General features: G+C 45.1%; 1 protein-coding gene across 3 annotated transcripts in view; it reads left to right on the top strand.

Moving 5' to 3' along the window:
• DDC (dopa decarboxylase) overlaps nt 1-15,595 on the top strand; it is a 315,358-nt gene that overhangs the window by 124,918 nt on the left and 174,845 nt on the right. For all 3 annotated transcript variants that reach the window (XM_029589726.1, XM_029589729.1, XM_029589727.1), the window contains exons 5-6: nt 2,700-2,834; nt 14,092-14,235. In XM_029589726.1, coding sequence (XP_029445586.1) covers nt 2,700-2,834; nt 14,092-14,235 — 279 coding nt within the window. The remainder of the gene's footprint in view (nt 1-2,699; nt 2,835-14,091; nt 14,236-15,595) is intronic.

Consider the following 15,595-nt stretch of genomic DNA (forward strand, 5'->3'; position numbering starts at 1 on the left):
GAGATGCAACAGTTATCTCCACTGAACTTATCCGCGATTTTTGAGTCATCTATAGAGGAGGAGGCCCATCCTGCAGCATTAATTATTTCATTTCTATTAGACTCTGATAGGGATTGGGTTCTCAAAATGTATTTTCGTAATAAATCTGAATTATTTCTTGGTATGAGAGTACAAATTTTTCCGGACTTTGCCAAGGAGACGCAGTTTAGGAGGAAGCAATTCCTAGAATTAAGAGCGGGAGTTGTTCAGATGGGTGCCTTATTCTTTCTCAGATTCCCATGTAAATGTCTAGTTAAATTTAAAGATTTAACATATACTTTTTTTCAACCTTCTCATTTAGAAAATTTTATAAAAGAAAGATCTATTACTGTACTAGGAGGTAGCTCAAGTCCAGAGCCTGTATAACCTCATTTAAGGATGAAATGTTCTATAGAATTTATAACTTTTCCTCCCTAGCGCTTTCCTTAATGTATGGCTTTAACTTTCTCTTAGAGTAAGTCGTCTCCTGTGATGACCTAATTGTGGGCTATGAATTGTAAGACAGAATTATATTTCCTGTATTGATTATGTAATAGTTGTTTGTCATTACTATTCTTTCTTTAAATGTATACAATTGTATTCATTGTAAAAACTCAATAAATAATAAATGAAAAAAAAAAAGTTTAGTAATTTAAGAACATAAGAACATAAGAAAATGCCATACTGGGTCAGACCAAGGGTCCATCAAGCCCAGCATCCTGTTTCCAACAGTGGCCAATCCAGGCCACAAGAACCTGGCAAGTACCCAAAAACTAAGTCTATTCCATGTAACCATTGCTAATGGCAGTGGCTATTCTCTAAGGGGCGGATTTTAAAAGGAGTGCGAATAGCCTACTTTTGTTTGCGCTCCAGGCGCAAACAAAAGTACGCTGGATTTTAGCAGATACGCGCGGAGCCGCGCGTATCTGCTAAAAACCTGGATCGGCGCGCGCAAGGCTATGGATTTTGTATAGCCGGCGCGCGCCGAGCCGCGCAGCCTACCCCTGTTCCCTCCAAGGCCGCTCCGAAATCGGAGCGGCCTCGGAGGGAACTTTCCTTTGCCCTCCCCTCACCTTCCCCTCCCTTCCCCTACCTAACCCACCCGCCCGGCCCTGTCTAAACCCCCCCCTTACCTTTGTCGGGGGATTTACGCCTCCCTCTGGGAGGCGTAAATCCCCGCGCGTCAGCGGGCCTCCTGCGTGCCGGGCCGCGACCTGGGGGCACGGCCGGAGGGCGCGGCCACGCCCCCGGACCCGCCCCTGGACCGCTCCCGACACGCCCCGAAAACGCCGCGCGGTTCGGGCCCGCCCCCCGACACGCCCCCTCCGAAAACCCCGGGACTTACGTGAGTCCCGGGGCTCTGCGCGCGCCGGTAGGCCTATGTAAAATAGGCTTCCCGGCGCGCAGGGCCCTGCTCGTGTAAATCCGCCCGATTTTGGGCGGATTTACGCGAGCAGGGCTCTTAAAATCCGCCCCTAAGTGAACTTAATAGCAGGTAATGGACTTCTCCTCCAAGAACTTATCCAATCCTTTTTTAAACACAGCTATACTAACTGCACGAACCACATTCTCTGGCAACAAATTCCAGAGTTTAATTGTGTGTTGAGTAAAAAAGAACTTTCTCCGATTAGTTTTAAATGTGCCCCATGCTAACTTCATGGAGTGCCCCCTAGTCTTTCTATTATCCGAAAGAGTAAATAACTGATTCAAATCTACCCGTTCTAGACCTCTCATGATTTTAAACACCTCTATCATATTCCCCCTCAGTCGTCTCTTCTCCAAGCTGAAAAGTCCTAACCTCTTTAGTCTTTCCTCATAGGGGAGCTGTTCCATTCCCTTTATCATTTTGGTAGCCCTTCTCTGTTCCTGCTACTTTGCCCATCTCACTATGCCTCTGAATATTCTTGCCACTGTCTGTTGATTTGCTCCAAGGGAGACCCCTGCATACAGTTTGAGGAGCTCCAGGAGAGACTCTCCCCCTGGCCCCCAGGACAGCCCCGTGTGACCCATATAGCAAAGGATCCAGAAGATTTGTTGTGTTTCAGGGGTGCAGGGAAGATTGTGTATATGTGGGGGGGGGGGGGGGGGGTGGAGGTGGAGGTGGGAGGATAGTCAGAGGTACCATGGTCCTTTGGAGGGAGATGAAAACCAGAAATTGTTGTAATATTTGTGGAAGGCCTGGAAGGTTCATTGTGTTGTGAGGTTGCTGGGGTTTCGGACCCTGGAGACCCGAGTTAATGCAATCTATTGCATTACTGCAATATTAACCTCCTGCGTTGTGGTTAATATTGCAGTGTTCAAATGACCATATTAAGCCTCAGTGATATTAATGACAAAAAACGCATTCGGCCTTAATACCAAATGAGTTCATTTGCATTTTTTTCTTGTTATTAAGTTATTTTCATACATGTTAGTGTTACTGTCGAGAAACTGGCAGTAGCACTAGCATAGTGCATATACCGTGTGTTTACATAGGTATTAGCTAACTTGAATTTAACTCAGGCATTGTGTTCAAATACAGATTATATGCTTCATGTATAAAGAGCACTGTAGCTATGTTAATTACCTTGTACAGCATCATGTACACTGATGGATTATCTGTAGTAATTAATATTTTTAATATTTAGATATTCTTGCCTCTTGATACTGTGGCTGAAGGAATCTGTTCTTCTCTAACCTAGGGCACTGCCAGCGAGGCTACCTTAATGGCGCTCCTTGCTGCTAAGATGAAAACAATCAAACGCCTCCAATCAGAAAATCCAGAGCTGACAGAAGCAAGCATCCTAAGTAGGCTGGTGGCCTATTGTTCAGACCAGGTAAGCCTCTTGCTTTATTAGTTATAATGAAAACTATGATTCTGGAGCCATGACAACAATACTGCTGTATTGATCCCTTCCTGTGGAATTGCAAAAAAATAGGGGCTGCTGCTTGGCTGCCATTCACTGCCTTCGTTCTGTTTCCTCTGTGGCACTGCAGCTCCCCGCACTCTGCCTTTCCCTTCCCTGGCCCTGGCTTCCACCAGCACTGTCTGCATGGCTGCGTCATGTTAGATGAGGAGCTAGCAGTTCAGACAGGATGGTTGGGAGAAGGGATGAGAGACAGAGGGCAGAGGTAGAGGCGTTGACCAGGCAGCACAGAGAGAGGAAGCCAGGAGTTGAAAGACTTGGGTGAGGCAGTCAAAGAGCCTAAATGGAGGGTGGGAAGAAGGCCAGGCTAGAGGAACGTGAGGCAGGCAAATGAGGCTGAAGGGAAGGAAGGAGAAAAAGATTAGTGAAGGGTGGGCAGACTAGAAGAGACTGGGCAGGAGAAAAAATGGGATTGCAAGAGGCATTGGAGTGGGAGGAAAGAATGGAGAGGGTGCCAAATAAAAGACTGTGAGAGGGAAGGAGGGAGGAGAGTGACAAGATGCTCTTTTGGGAAGTGAAGAGGGAGATGAGATGCAGTTCGGGGTGAAAGAGGGTGGAGGAGAAATAGAATAGGAAAGTAAAAAAGGAAGATGAACAAAGAAATGGAATGAAAAATAAAAAAGGACTGAACAAATGGAAAAAGGAAAGAGATTGAAAAGACAACAGCAGACAGCCTGCAGAACAAAGGGTGGGAACGTATTTTATTTTTAGGGTCTTTCGTTTTCAGTTTTTATTTTGTTTTTCCCCGGAATTTATCAATGTTTATTATAATGAGCACAAATTTGGAGAAAGATCGGTGGGAAAAAAAAGACTCATTTTTTCCACTGATTTTTTTTCCCATTTCTGTTGGGTACAACAACAAAAAAAAGTCAAATAAACCCGAAAACAAAGCTCTCTATTTTTAAAGAGGAATTGTTTAATGATAGGAAAGTTCTACCCCGGAGTAAAGGAGCCTCCTTACTGGGAAGTGCGCAGGAGAATCCTCATTACCTCCCCTAACCCCCCACCCCTCCCAACATGCCCTGAAAATGTGGTGTGGATTGGACACAGGTACACACACAAACAATAATGATTTTAGAAACCTTCCCTTCATTTGGAAAGCAGGCAAAATCAAGTTTGTAAATGTAAAACCATGTGCAGTACAGAAGATATAACTTGTGACCCAGAATCACTACAAAATCTGAAAAACGGGGCTTCAGAATTTTCTAAACCCTTGTGGCTCCTCTTCCCCTACGATGCTGTCGACAGCCAGGGCCCGGAGTGACTGAATTAGGTGATCTTAACGTCAGCGGAACATAAGCCTCACTAAATCTTTACAGGTATAAGGTTTTTTTTTAATTATTCTACTTTCTAAAGAGAAGGAAAGCCTACGAGTTCACTATATATGTGTGCGTCTTCTTAGTAACTTTTGTTTTGGGGGGGTCCTATGACCACCAAGTTTCCAGAGCATGCCATGGGACAGGAGTGAAGGTTTTTATTCAGACTCCCGAACATCTGCTGACTGTTGATGCAGGTCTGTGCGCATCCCAGAAAGGAAGCTTCTTTAGTTGTAGGTAGAGTTCCTTCTTGATGTAAAAATCTTGCGCTTATAATCACCAAATCATAGATTAATAACCTTCCCTGTGTGTCCAGAAACAACCGTCTGTGCTATTCACATAGCTTGACTCCAAAAAGAAGTCATTGTAGAGAAAATATTGTAATTGCAGCCGCTTAAATCAGAGGTTTTCAAGCCAGCCTTTTGGGCCCAGTCTGGTTTTAGGATATTCCTGATGACTGTGCATGAGATACATCTGTGTACAGTATCCCATGCACATTTATTATGGATATCCTGAAAACTGGACTGGGTTAGATGGAACTGTACGGTAAGGGCCATTATAGGCCAGTAGGGAATGGCTAACCTTTGTTGCTTCAACTCCTCACCCTGAGGCATAAGAGGGAATCAATCAGATGGAAGCAGAGAATGTTTCACATTTTGTGGAAGGATTACAGCTGCCTCTCTCAAGCACTATGTCCTGTTACCTGGGGCGCAGGTTAACATTGCGTGGTATTATTTGGACTGCTAACTCTCAGAGGTGAAGGGTTTTTTTTAATCTTTGGAACTTGTCAAATCCTGGTAGGGCTGAACAGAGACATTCATGAAAACTCAGATACCGAATACTGTAAGTTGTGTTTTCTTATAATAAAGTGTGCCTCCATGTGCTTGAACTGAATTTTGTGTTTCTGCCATGGCTTATCTGCCAGATCTATCATGGTTGTATTTGTAAGTCTGGAAATGCTGTATTCTCGTGTTTTGGAAATCAAAATTACACACGTACTTAAATCATTTTTGGAATTCAGTTCCTTCCATGTTTTTCTCTTTGGATGCTTAATTGAATTCTAACTGGCATGTAATCATTGTAAACCCAAGTCTAAGACACTGGGTTTGTCAATCTAGCAATGAAAAACTTTCAACTATTCTAGACTCCACATTCCCATATGTATTCTTTTACTAGGATATGGTTATTTTTACCCTAAGTTTTATTTGATGACTAAATTCTAGAGATGTGAATCGTGTCCTCGATCGTCTTAACGATCGATTTCGGCTGGGAGGGGGAGGGAATCGTATCGTCGCCGTTTGGGTGTTTAGAGTATCGTGAAAATTGTTAAAATCGTGAACCGGCACACTAAAACCCCCTAAAACCCACCCCAACCCTTTAAATTAAATCCCCCACCCTCCCGAACCCCCCCCAAATGCCTTAAATTACCTGGGGGTCCAGCGGCGGTCCATAGCTAAATCGGGGGAAGGAGGAGGGCAGGAAAACCGGCACACTAAAACACCCTAAAACCCACCCCGACCCTTTAAATTAAATCCCCCACCCTCCCGAACCCCCCCCAAATGCCTTAAATTACCTGGGGGTCCAGCGGCGGTCCGTAGCTAAATCGGGGGAAGGGGGAGGGCAGGAAAACCGGCACACTAAAACACCCTAAAACCCACCCCCGACCCTTTAAATTAAATCCCCCACCCTCCCGAACCCCCCCCCAAATGCCTTAAATTACCTGGGGGTCCAGCGGCGGTCCGTAGCTAAATCGGGGGAAGGGGGAGGGCAGGAAAACCGGCACACTAAAACACCCTAAAACCCACCCCCGACCCTTTAAATTAAATCCCCCACCCTCCCGAACCCCCCCCAAATGCCTTAAATTACCTGGGGGTCCAGCGGCGGTCCGTAGCTAAATCGGGGGAAGGGGGAGGGCAGGAAAACCGGCACACTAAAACACCCTAAAACCCACCCCCGACCCTTTAAATTAAATCCCCCACCCTCCCGAACCCCCCCCCCCCAAATGCCTTAAATTACCTGGGGTCCAGCGGCGGTCCGGAACGGTCTCCTGCAATTGAATCGTGTTGTCTTCAGCCGGCGCCATTCTGCGCCGCCATTTTGCAAAATGGCGGCGCAGAATGGCGCCGCTATTCTGCGGCGTTCAGCCGCAGAATGGCTGCGTTCAGGAGGTCGTTCAGCCGGGGTTCCGGACCCCGGCTGAACGACCTCCTGCAGTGGATCTCCTGCCGGCGCCATTTTCCGTACGGAAAACGATTCGCGGCAGGAGATCGTTCCCGGACCCCCGCTGGACCCCCAGGGACTTTTGGCCAGCTTGGGGGGGCCTCCTGACCCCCACAAGACTTGCCAAAAGTCCAGCGGGGTTCTGGAACGACCTCCTGCAGTCGAATCGTGTTGGTCTATGGCCGCCGCCATTTTGCAAAATGGCGGCGCAGAATGGCGCCGGCTGAAGAAAACACGATTCAATTGCAGGAGACCGTTCCGGACCGCCGCTGGACCCCCAGGTAATTTAAGGCATTTGGGGGGGGGGGGGTTCGGGAGGGTGGGGGATTTAATTTAAAGGGTCGGGGTGGGTTTTAGGGTGTTTTAGTGTGCCGGTTTTCCTGCCCTCCCCCTTCCCCCGATTTACAATTTTTTGACGATAAATCGGGGGAATTGGTATTGTATCGTGGCCCTAACGATTTTTGACGATTTAAAATATATCGGACGATATTTTAAATCGACAAAAAAAGATTCACATCCCTACTAAATTCTGATAACCAGACATGATTTCTGCCTCACAACTGGAAAATATTTGGACAGGACTCAGCCTTTTTTGATCGTGATTGCCATGATCCAGAAAATAGCCCATTATATAAAAAGGGATCGATATCTGTCCATCCATCCTGCTCATCTCTCTGGCTCCTCTGCAGGTCCCAGGTCGGCCTGCCCAGCAGCAGCTACAAGCTCTTCCAGGCCTCGGCGTCCCGCGGCAGCGATCGCCGGGCCTTCCACTGCGCACCGGAGTTTGGCATCTCCCATGCCATTGGCCACGCCCCCTACGCACACGCGCGCAGACCGCCCGGCCTCTATAGGGCCAGGGGCGGGTCCTAGCTCCGTGATGCGCCCTGATTGAAGGAACTACTTAAGGAAATCGCTGCCTGCACTTCCTTGCTTTGGCCATCGGGTCGGCATTGTATTGTGTGCTAGATTGTCACTGCGCTTCGAGTCTCGTTCCAGTCTCGTTCCAGTCTTGTTCCAGGATCCTACTGTTCCAGCCTTGTTCCTTCATCCTACTGTTCCAGTGTTCGTCTGTCCGTCTCCCTAGGTAGTACCCTCGGACTGTCTCTCTGAAACTGACCTCGGCCTGTTCCTTGACCACTCTGCCTGCTGCCTACCTTCTGACCTCTGCCTGCCTTGGGACCTTGTCTGACCTCCGGAACCTGACCTCTGCATTGTTGACCACTCCTCAGACTGACCCTCAGATTCTGACCTCTGCTTGATTGACTACGCCTTCTGATTCTGGCTCTGTCCCTTGCCTTTTCATCGCCTACACTGTTCTTGTCTTCCTTGCTCCATCTGACCTACGATCTCAAATCCGACTGCCCTCCCTTGCTGTCTATGGGCACGCCTGTCTACCACTTCTCCAGAAGACCCTGCGAGGCCCACCTAAGTCCAAGCGGCCCAGGTCCCTACGGGCTCCTCCCGGGGGGATCTCAGGCTTCCAATAGTGAAGCTCATCCTAGCCTCTGTCTCCTCCAATGCTCCGCCCCCTGGGGGCAGGTGCTTCCTAGTCCCCTACCAGGGAGCCGTTCTCTACTGCTCCAGGACAAGGGTCCATCCCCAAGCACAACACCTTTCTGCCATCGTTTCCTCTGTCCTACATGAAATTCCTCTTTTTTAACTCCTCTGGGTTCAGCGGATCTTTTCCTACTAATATTAGATATTGTTATACTTATTTTAGCACAGACACATTCTAGACCCCAGTAAAGCTATTGTTCCATTTTTCTCTCTCATTACTTTTCTACGTTTCTAAGTCTTTTCTCAACACTCTTATTTTTCTAACCCTCTTAACCCCTATCATTCTGGTTTTCAGAACCACCATGCAATCAAAACTTCTCATCTTTAGATACATAAATTCCTTATAACCAATAGGAAAATGGGTCAGAATAAAGAAGCTTCAGACCTCTCATTGTAAAACTGTGCCAATATATTATGATAAGGAAAGAGACCTGGTTATTGATATAAAAGAAAAACAAAACAATACAGTCAACATACCGGAAAAGAGATATTTTGAGCAATCTAGATAATATTTCTGGTTGAAATTCCTTTCATCACCATACAGTATACAGTATTTACATAGATAAGCGTATACATGCATACATAAATAAATGGCTTACTGTACATACTCATTTACTTTTGTTAATAGGGTCTTAAAATATTTTAGAATACCTAATATGAAATACCTAGGATTGGCCACTGTTGGAGACAGGATGCGGGGCTTGATGGACCCTTGGTCTGACTCAGTATGGCAATTTCTTCTTCCTAACTAGAATACCTAGCATCTCCATCACTTGTTTCATTCTATAAATGTTAATCCAAAAAAGGGAATTTTTACCATTACTTTCTCTTCCAAAATGCCAATAGATATAAAGAATATTCTTGCTGTGGTGTTGCAGTATATCCTCATTTATTCAGGATTAAGAAACTGCAGTCTGATCGAGTTGATATAACAGCGCAACAGTTAAAGTACTGTAAGATCAGGCACATAGGTAAATGTCATCTGTTAAATGCTGGGTAGGAAAGAGAGCGTGAGTGATCTATGTGGTATTTTCCAAGCAGGCTGAAATTATTTAATGTTGACTTTTTTTAAAAAAAGAAAAGCTATTAAGTTAACCCCCTCCCCACTGAACTTGCCACCTTATTTTAGATTCCTAGTCCTGTTGCACAGGGATGGCTCTTTGTGCTGAAAGACTGATAAGAAATGGGAAGTGACAGCCCACTGTGACTGGTGAAGGTTGAAGGGATTTTCTGACTGCACACAGATTCGCCTTAAGACATTGCTAACCTTTCAAAGCTAAACATCACTGCACTTACCTTTTTTCTTGTTTTCTCTCTCTCTCTTTTCAGTTTTAATTTCCTTTATTTTCCAATCAATAATGTTACAAGCAGACATCAATATGTATACAAAGAAGAAAAGCCAAAGTTCAAACAATTATTGCTTGTTTCAACAGTGTTATCAAACAGAATAAGCAATAACATAATTTGTGTTTACTTTTGAGTGTTGCCTTATATCACCAAGTCTTTATAAAACACCTCCTTTTAGATACAGAAAAAAAAAATCTTTAACCAAATGTGCCCATGAATTTATATTCTAATTAGGTATGGTTTAATGAGTTATCATTGTGTTTTGATCTTTTCATTTAACTAAAGTTTTGTCATGCTGGGTCAGACCAAAGGTCCATCAAGCCTAGTATCCTGTGTCCAACAGTGACCAATCCAAGCCACAAGTTCCTGGCAGACCCCAGGGACAAGCAGTGGATTTCCCCATGTCCACCTTAATAATGTTTATGGACTTTTCTACCAGGAACTCATCCAAACCTCTTTTAAATCCAGCTGCACTAACAGCTTTTACTAATTACTATACCCTCTGGCAACGAATTCCATAGTTTAATTATGCATTAAATAAAAATGTATTTTTTCCTTTTTGTCTTAAATGTATCACCTAGTAACTTCATTGTGTCCCCTAATCTTTGTACCTTTTGACAACTTAAACAACTGATTTGCCAGGTTCTTATGGCCTGGATTGGCCACTGATGTTCTCCCCGGAAACTGAAGACAAGAGGTCTGGGGAAGGGGCTTAGAAGGAGGGTACTGTTATGTTTGTAGGTCGCAACAGCTTTCCATGACTAGCTGCACTCACTCCAGCCTTTTTTTCCGACACTGCTGACGGTCCTGAGCCGTTGCCCTTACTGACTTCTTAGGCATGAGTGCACTTATTGAGATTATCTAGGTCCCGTGGCAGGAACCTCTGATCGGACGCTTCCTGATGATGTCCCGCGGCTGGGGTATTTAAACCTCAGCACTCCCTACCATTCCTTAGCAACAGGTCTTCCTGTTTAGTTCAGAATGTGTTGCTCGTGGTGCCCATTCCTGCTTACTCCAGCTTGGCCATGCCTCATCCTGCCTTCCAGCTTTGATTTGTCCTGCCTTCCTGCCTTGCCTTGCCCTGCCTTGTCTTGTTCCTGTCCCTGTCCCTGCCCCTACTCTGTCTTTGTTGCCTCACCTTGTCTCTCTACATTGTCCTTGTCCTTATTCTCAGAGTCCTGCTTGCCTTGTCTTCTCCATCTTGTCCATTCTTGTCCCTCCATGTCTTATCTGTTTTAGCCTGATTCTCCAGTTCTGACCTCAGCTTCAGACATTGACCAATCCCTTGCTTGCCACCTATACCTGACCCTAGCCTTCAACCTTGACTACATCATGCCTGCTGCAAGCCCTGACTCTTGGTCTATCTCTGAACTCTGTCTTAGATCACCCTCAGAAGCACTTAAGTCTTGCCGGCCGCCTGAACCTAAGGGCTCAACCTGCAGGGGAAGTGGTTGGTATGAGTACAGCTCCAGCCTGGCCTGCTTCAAGGTGCATTCTCTGGCTGTCGGTGTAGGCCTTGTCAATTACACCGCAGCACTGAGGGCTCACGCTTATGCCATTCCTTCCAATTGTCACTTTACCATGCCATTTTAATGCAAGTAATTTCTCATGTGATTTGCTAAGCTACACTATTTCAGTACCATAGTTTCAGTAAATACCATGGTTGTGTAGGAAATGCATGTCGCTGTGGCTGGGAAGTTATGCATGTTCCCATGCATATATGGGAAATCTGAGAGAACAAAGATTTCATATCTGCCTGGGTTTTTTGAATGCATTTGGAAATAACCCTAATTTTGGGGCATATTTTGGCAGGTATTCGAAAGTGTTCTGGGAGTTCCCAACAGAGACACAGGTCCTCTTGATGCTGCTTTTCCTTTTCCTCTTGGAGAGGCAGCACTTCATTCTGTTGACCAGCATGGGTTTCTCGGAGGTCGATGGTCTATCGGTGGGACCTTGATACCCCCTCAAGGTCAATGACCTCTCTTTTTCTTTTGACTCTGCTCTCCCAAACATCCCTCAGTTTTCACACAAGGCCTCCAAGTTAGCTGAGGGATCTAGTTTGATCAGTTCATCCTTGATATGGACCGCTAAATCTCACTGGTAAACTCCAATGCATATTCCACTATAGTATGCTAGCCCTAATGGAGCCTAAAGATTTAACTTTATGCCAACTAGGTGTGGTTTGTATCATCTATGAGAGTGTGGACACAAATAGGTCTGTCTGATTCAAGATTGGATCATCCCTTTCTAAAAACAACATTATTCAAATCAGGTCCGCCTCAGTGAGCAGGCTATTCATGACACCCGCCTTGAGTGGTTCTGAATGATATGAGTATGGGTGTAAACAAAATCACAGCTTATACTGGTGGAGGAAATCCCACAGCTCTCCTTGAATTACACCAATCTTCTCAGGGAATGGCATTTGAGGTTCCTGAGGTGGTAGAGAGCCTCGCCTGGGCTGGCAGCAACCCCCTGAAAGAAGTCCACTTTCTGCTGAAGAGTGAGAAGTTGGGCCTGCATATTTTGCACTGCCTCTATGAAGTCTTTTAGATACCCTGGGTTCTGGGGAACTGCTTCATCTTAGCCTTGCTTTTGTTTCGGTTGGTCCAAACTGTCATGGCTCACTCTGGCAAGGCCGGAAAGAGGTAGCATACCTGGACTAGAGAAATGCCTCGAAGAAGGCAAGGTCTTACTGAGGCTGGAGCAGGTAATCTTTGGCCTGTAGCAGCCATCATTCCCAGTGGGTTGAGCCCTTAGGTGCAGGTGGCCGTTAAGGCCTACCAGACACAAGCCAGGAAGCAGGAATCAAACACAAAGCAGGAACCAAAGCAATTTCTTAGTGAAGAAAAGAGCTCTTTCTTGAGAGATCTGTCACAGCAATAAGCGGGAAGCTACTGCTGCAAGGCCCTACTGGAGCAGCCATGACTTCATGAGCAGCCAGTTTAAAATCAACAAGCAGCTCACAGATAGTTGTCACTCCCAGGAATTTGTTTTACTCAGACATAAAGACAAACGCAATAGGGATATCTGACAACAGGCACACTTAACACTGGTGGCATCCATGCTTTGGAAGATGAAAATAATTCTCAAAACAATCTTTTGCATACAAACCAGAGACAAACTATAGCTCCTTTGAAATAGTTAATGCAATACTGTCTCCCTATCTAACTATTAGTACTGCCAGGATAGATTACTTTATATGCTGCTGGAAGTATCTTTCTGGAGGTTTGTATCTTCACTGACTTTACCCAAGGTTTTATTTCCTGCTCAGTTACTTTTACATGACTGTTTTTTCTGCCCTCTCTATATTCTTTCAAAGATCCTAATGGCTGAAGATCTTCATTCCCATTCCTTGTAACCTGCTGCCCTGCAGGCAAGACTCCTCACTTCACCCTACTGTGCTGGCACTTACAGTAGATTTCAGCCTTGTCTAGTCAAAGTCAATCCTTTCTCCTCCAACTCACAGTAAGCTGCTGTAGTAATCTCCAGACCACCTTTGGGGGCTAATCCTCAGGAGCTTCTCCTACTTCTGGGAGAATTCCTCTCTTTCTGCTCCTTTGGCCAAGGATTCTCCCCTTTTCTCAGTCCAGAGATCTTCTGTCCTCTAAACCTCTACATACTTTTCTACTCTCTGTGACTCATTCCATTAATGTATACTCTGGTAGGAGGGCAGAATGCATACACCAAACCATTATTATCGCTGAGTCAGAGAATGTAATAAATGCTGAGAGCTCGAGGGGTCCCTACACATCGGTTACACTGGATGCTCCTATTTTCACCCTGTTCCAGTCCTAACTAAAAAAAATAAAAAAAAACATACATCTTTAAACTTGTTTTTCCCAAATAGTTAAAAAAAATATGCTTGATAATATTTGCTTGTTTATGTACTTCTTAACGGAATCTCTACCATTATTCATTACATGTATCATCTTTGGACAGCACCCTGGTGAGAGCACCCTAGGACAAAAAAATAATAATGCAGTAGAGTGCATCTATATGTGGTGACCAGCTTTAAATAAATGCAAAATCGTGTCTCCGATTCCCTCTGTTCATCCAATTTCCTCTGCAACACCTCCATGATTATTGGTTGCACTGGACCCATCCCAATCCTCTCCAGCCTCACCTTCTTCAGACTGAATCAGCACCTCTAACCCCACCTCCTCTTCTTCCCTATATGAACTCCTCCATACTCATGCATGCCTGTCACACAGGTTATACATGAAAAAACATTAACCATTAAACAAAATTATTTCCTCCCTTCAGTAACTGGACAAAGAGTTTCTCCCTTAAGCAACTCCCTGCCTGTTTCTCCTTCTCCTAGCAACAGATTGGCCAAAGAGCAGAGATAACTTAAATATATTAAAATTGCACGTGCATATACATGACTTCACATGTGCACATATGAATCTGTAAATGCACACTTGTGAGTGTCCATTCATACAATATTTGAACCAATCTGACTAAATCTGGCATTTATTTAAAAAAACAAACATACCCCACATCTGTGATATTTGAATGGGGTTAATGTCAACTCTGATTATCTGCACAAATATGAGACAAAAGTTTAAATATACAAACTTGGTTGCAGAAAGTACAGCTGCCCCTAATTAACAGCCCCAAATCTCTAGAAATGCAGATCTTGGGTAATGTATCTGTAAGTAGTAAATATAGCGCACACTTCCAAACTGTATCTACTGTATCTTCTCTCTCTCTCTCTCTCACTGCAGGCCCACTCATCAGTGGAAAGGGCTGGATTAATTGGCGGAGTCAAAATGAAAAAGGTCCCTTCAGACGACAGATATACTGCTCGCGGAGCAGCCCTGAAGCAAGCTCTGGAAGAAGACAAGGACGCTGGTTTCATCCCTTTCTTTGTAAGTACCTTTAGCTGTCTTTCAGCCTTGGTTAAATATCTGGCATGGCAATCCCAGGCAGACCATAAATAAACTAATTTCTGTATACTGATGAAAGGAAAGCAGAAAAAGAAGGCAAAGCTGAAAGTTAAGATAATATGGCTCCTCCCTTTGGATCTTTCTAGTTCTTTTGCCATCTCATTCATAGGGAAATTCAAGATTATTTACTTCCTCGACAAAAGGGAATACATGTGTGTAAGGACCTCTTGGTTCCTATCCGTGTTGTCCCTATCTTAAGCCCTAAATTAGGAGTTAGAGAGAAGAAGGAATTCATAGACCATCCCTTGTAGGCACCTTCTATGAGGATGCCTGGATTGGTCATCCAGTCTGCTTAAAAGCAGGTAGAGCAGGAGGAGCAGTGTGGCTTTTTCATTAGCGTTCTGGAAGATAAAAAGGAGTTGCTGACGTGAATCCCCCTTCTAGGCCCTACAGCTTGGTAACTGGGGTGAGAGGCATATTCCTGGCCCTACACCCCAGGATTTGGCAGGAGGTGCCTCTGCAATGGAAATAGAGTTTGTGGGAGAAGTTATTTTCGAGAAGAGTTTTGTTTGCTTGGATGCTGGTCCTGACGCTGGAGGAATTCTTCCCTGCCTGGGAAAGGTCATGAAAAAGAACTGTGATCCCCTGCCTGCCATACAAAGGAAGGAAAGCAGTTTCTTGCCAGTGAAGAAGGGAGTTGCAGTTCTCCTGTTTGTTAGGAGAATTTTTTGCTGCCAGGACCTGCCCATGAGGAGGAGAGAAGATATTGATTTTTGTAATGTGGCAGAGGTCCAAGAGTTAACATCAGAGAGATAGATCAGGCGATCCCAGTCCACACTAGGAGCCCACTTTCCACCATCTGGAGGGCTGGATTATTTTTCCTAGTGTTTGCCACCAAAAGGGATACAGGTTCAGCTGACAAGTTTGAGACCATCAGAACATTATGAGTGTGAGTTTTGTGAATATTTATTGAAGATTTAGTGCTAATTGAACTGAAGATATTTTTGGTTGCAGTAAATATTTTGTTGGGAGATCCCACCAGAGAGTCCCGTATCTTTTTTTGAGAATACAAGATGCCCTAAAGCCAGGGCATCACAAACATGAATACACATGAGAATAAAAGACTGAGAAACCACCCCTATGAGCCTAGGGCCCCAGAGGTTGGATCCTCCTTCCCGCTGGAAAGAACCGCGACATTTCTGGGCCAAGTGGACCAAGTTGGTGTGAGAAGAGGGAAATCTGAGGAAAAATGTACCCCAGGGACATTTGTGTGTCCCCGTAGAAAGACTTACATGGGTAAGGATCTCAAATGGCTCCTAATGAAGCAATGTGCTCCTGCAGA

The sequence above is a fragment of the Rhinatrema bivittatum genome, chromosome 2 (genome assembly GCF_901001135.1).
Source record: "Rhinatrema bivittatum chromosome 2, aRhiBiv1.1, whole genome shotgun sequence".
NCBI lineage: Eukaryota > Metazoa > Chordata > Amphibia > Gymnophiona > Rhinatrematidae > Rhinatrema > Rhinatrema bivittatum.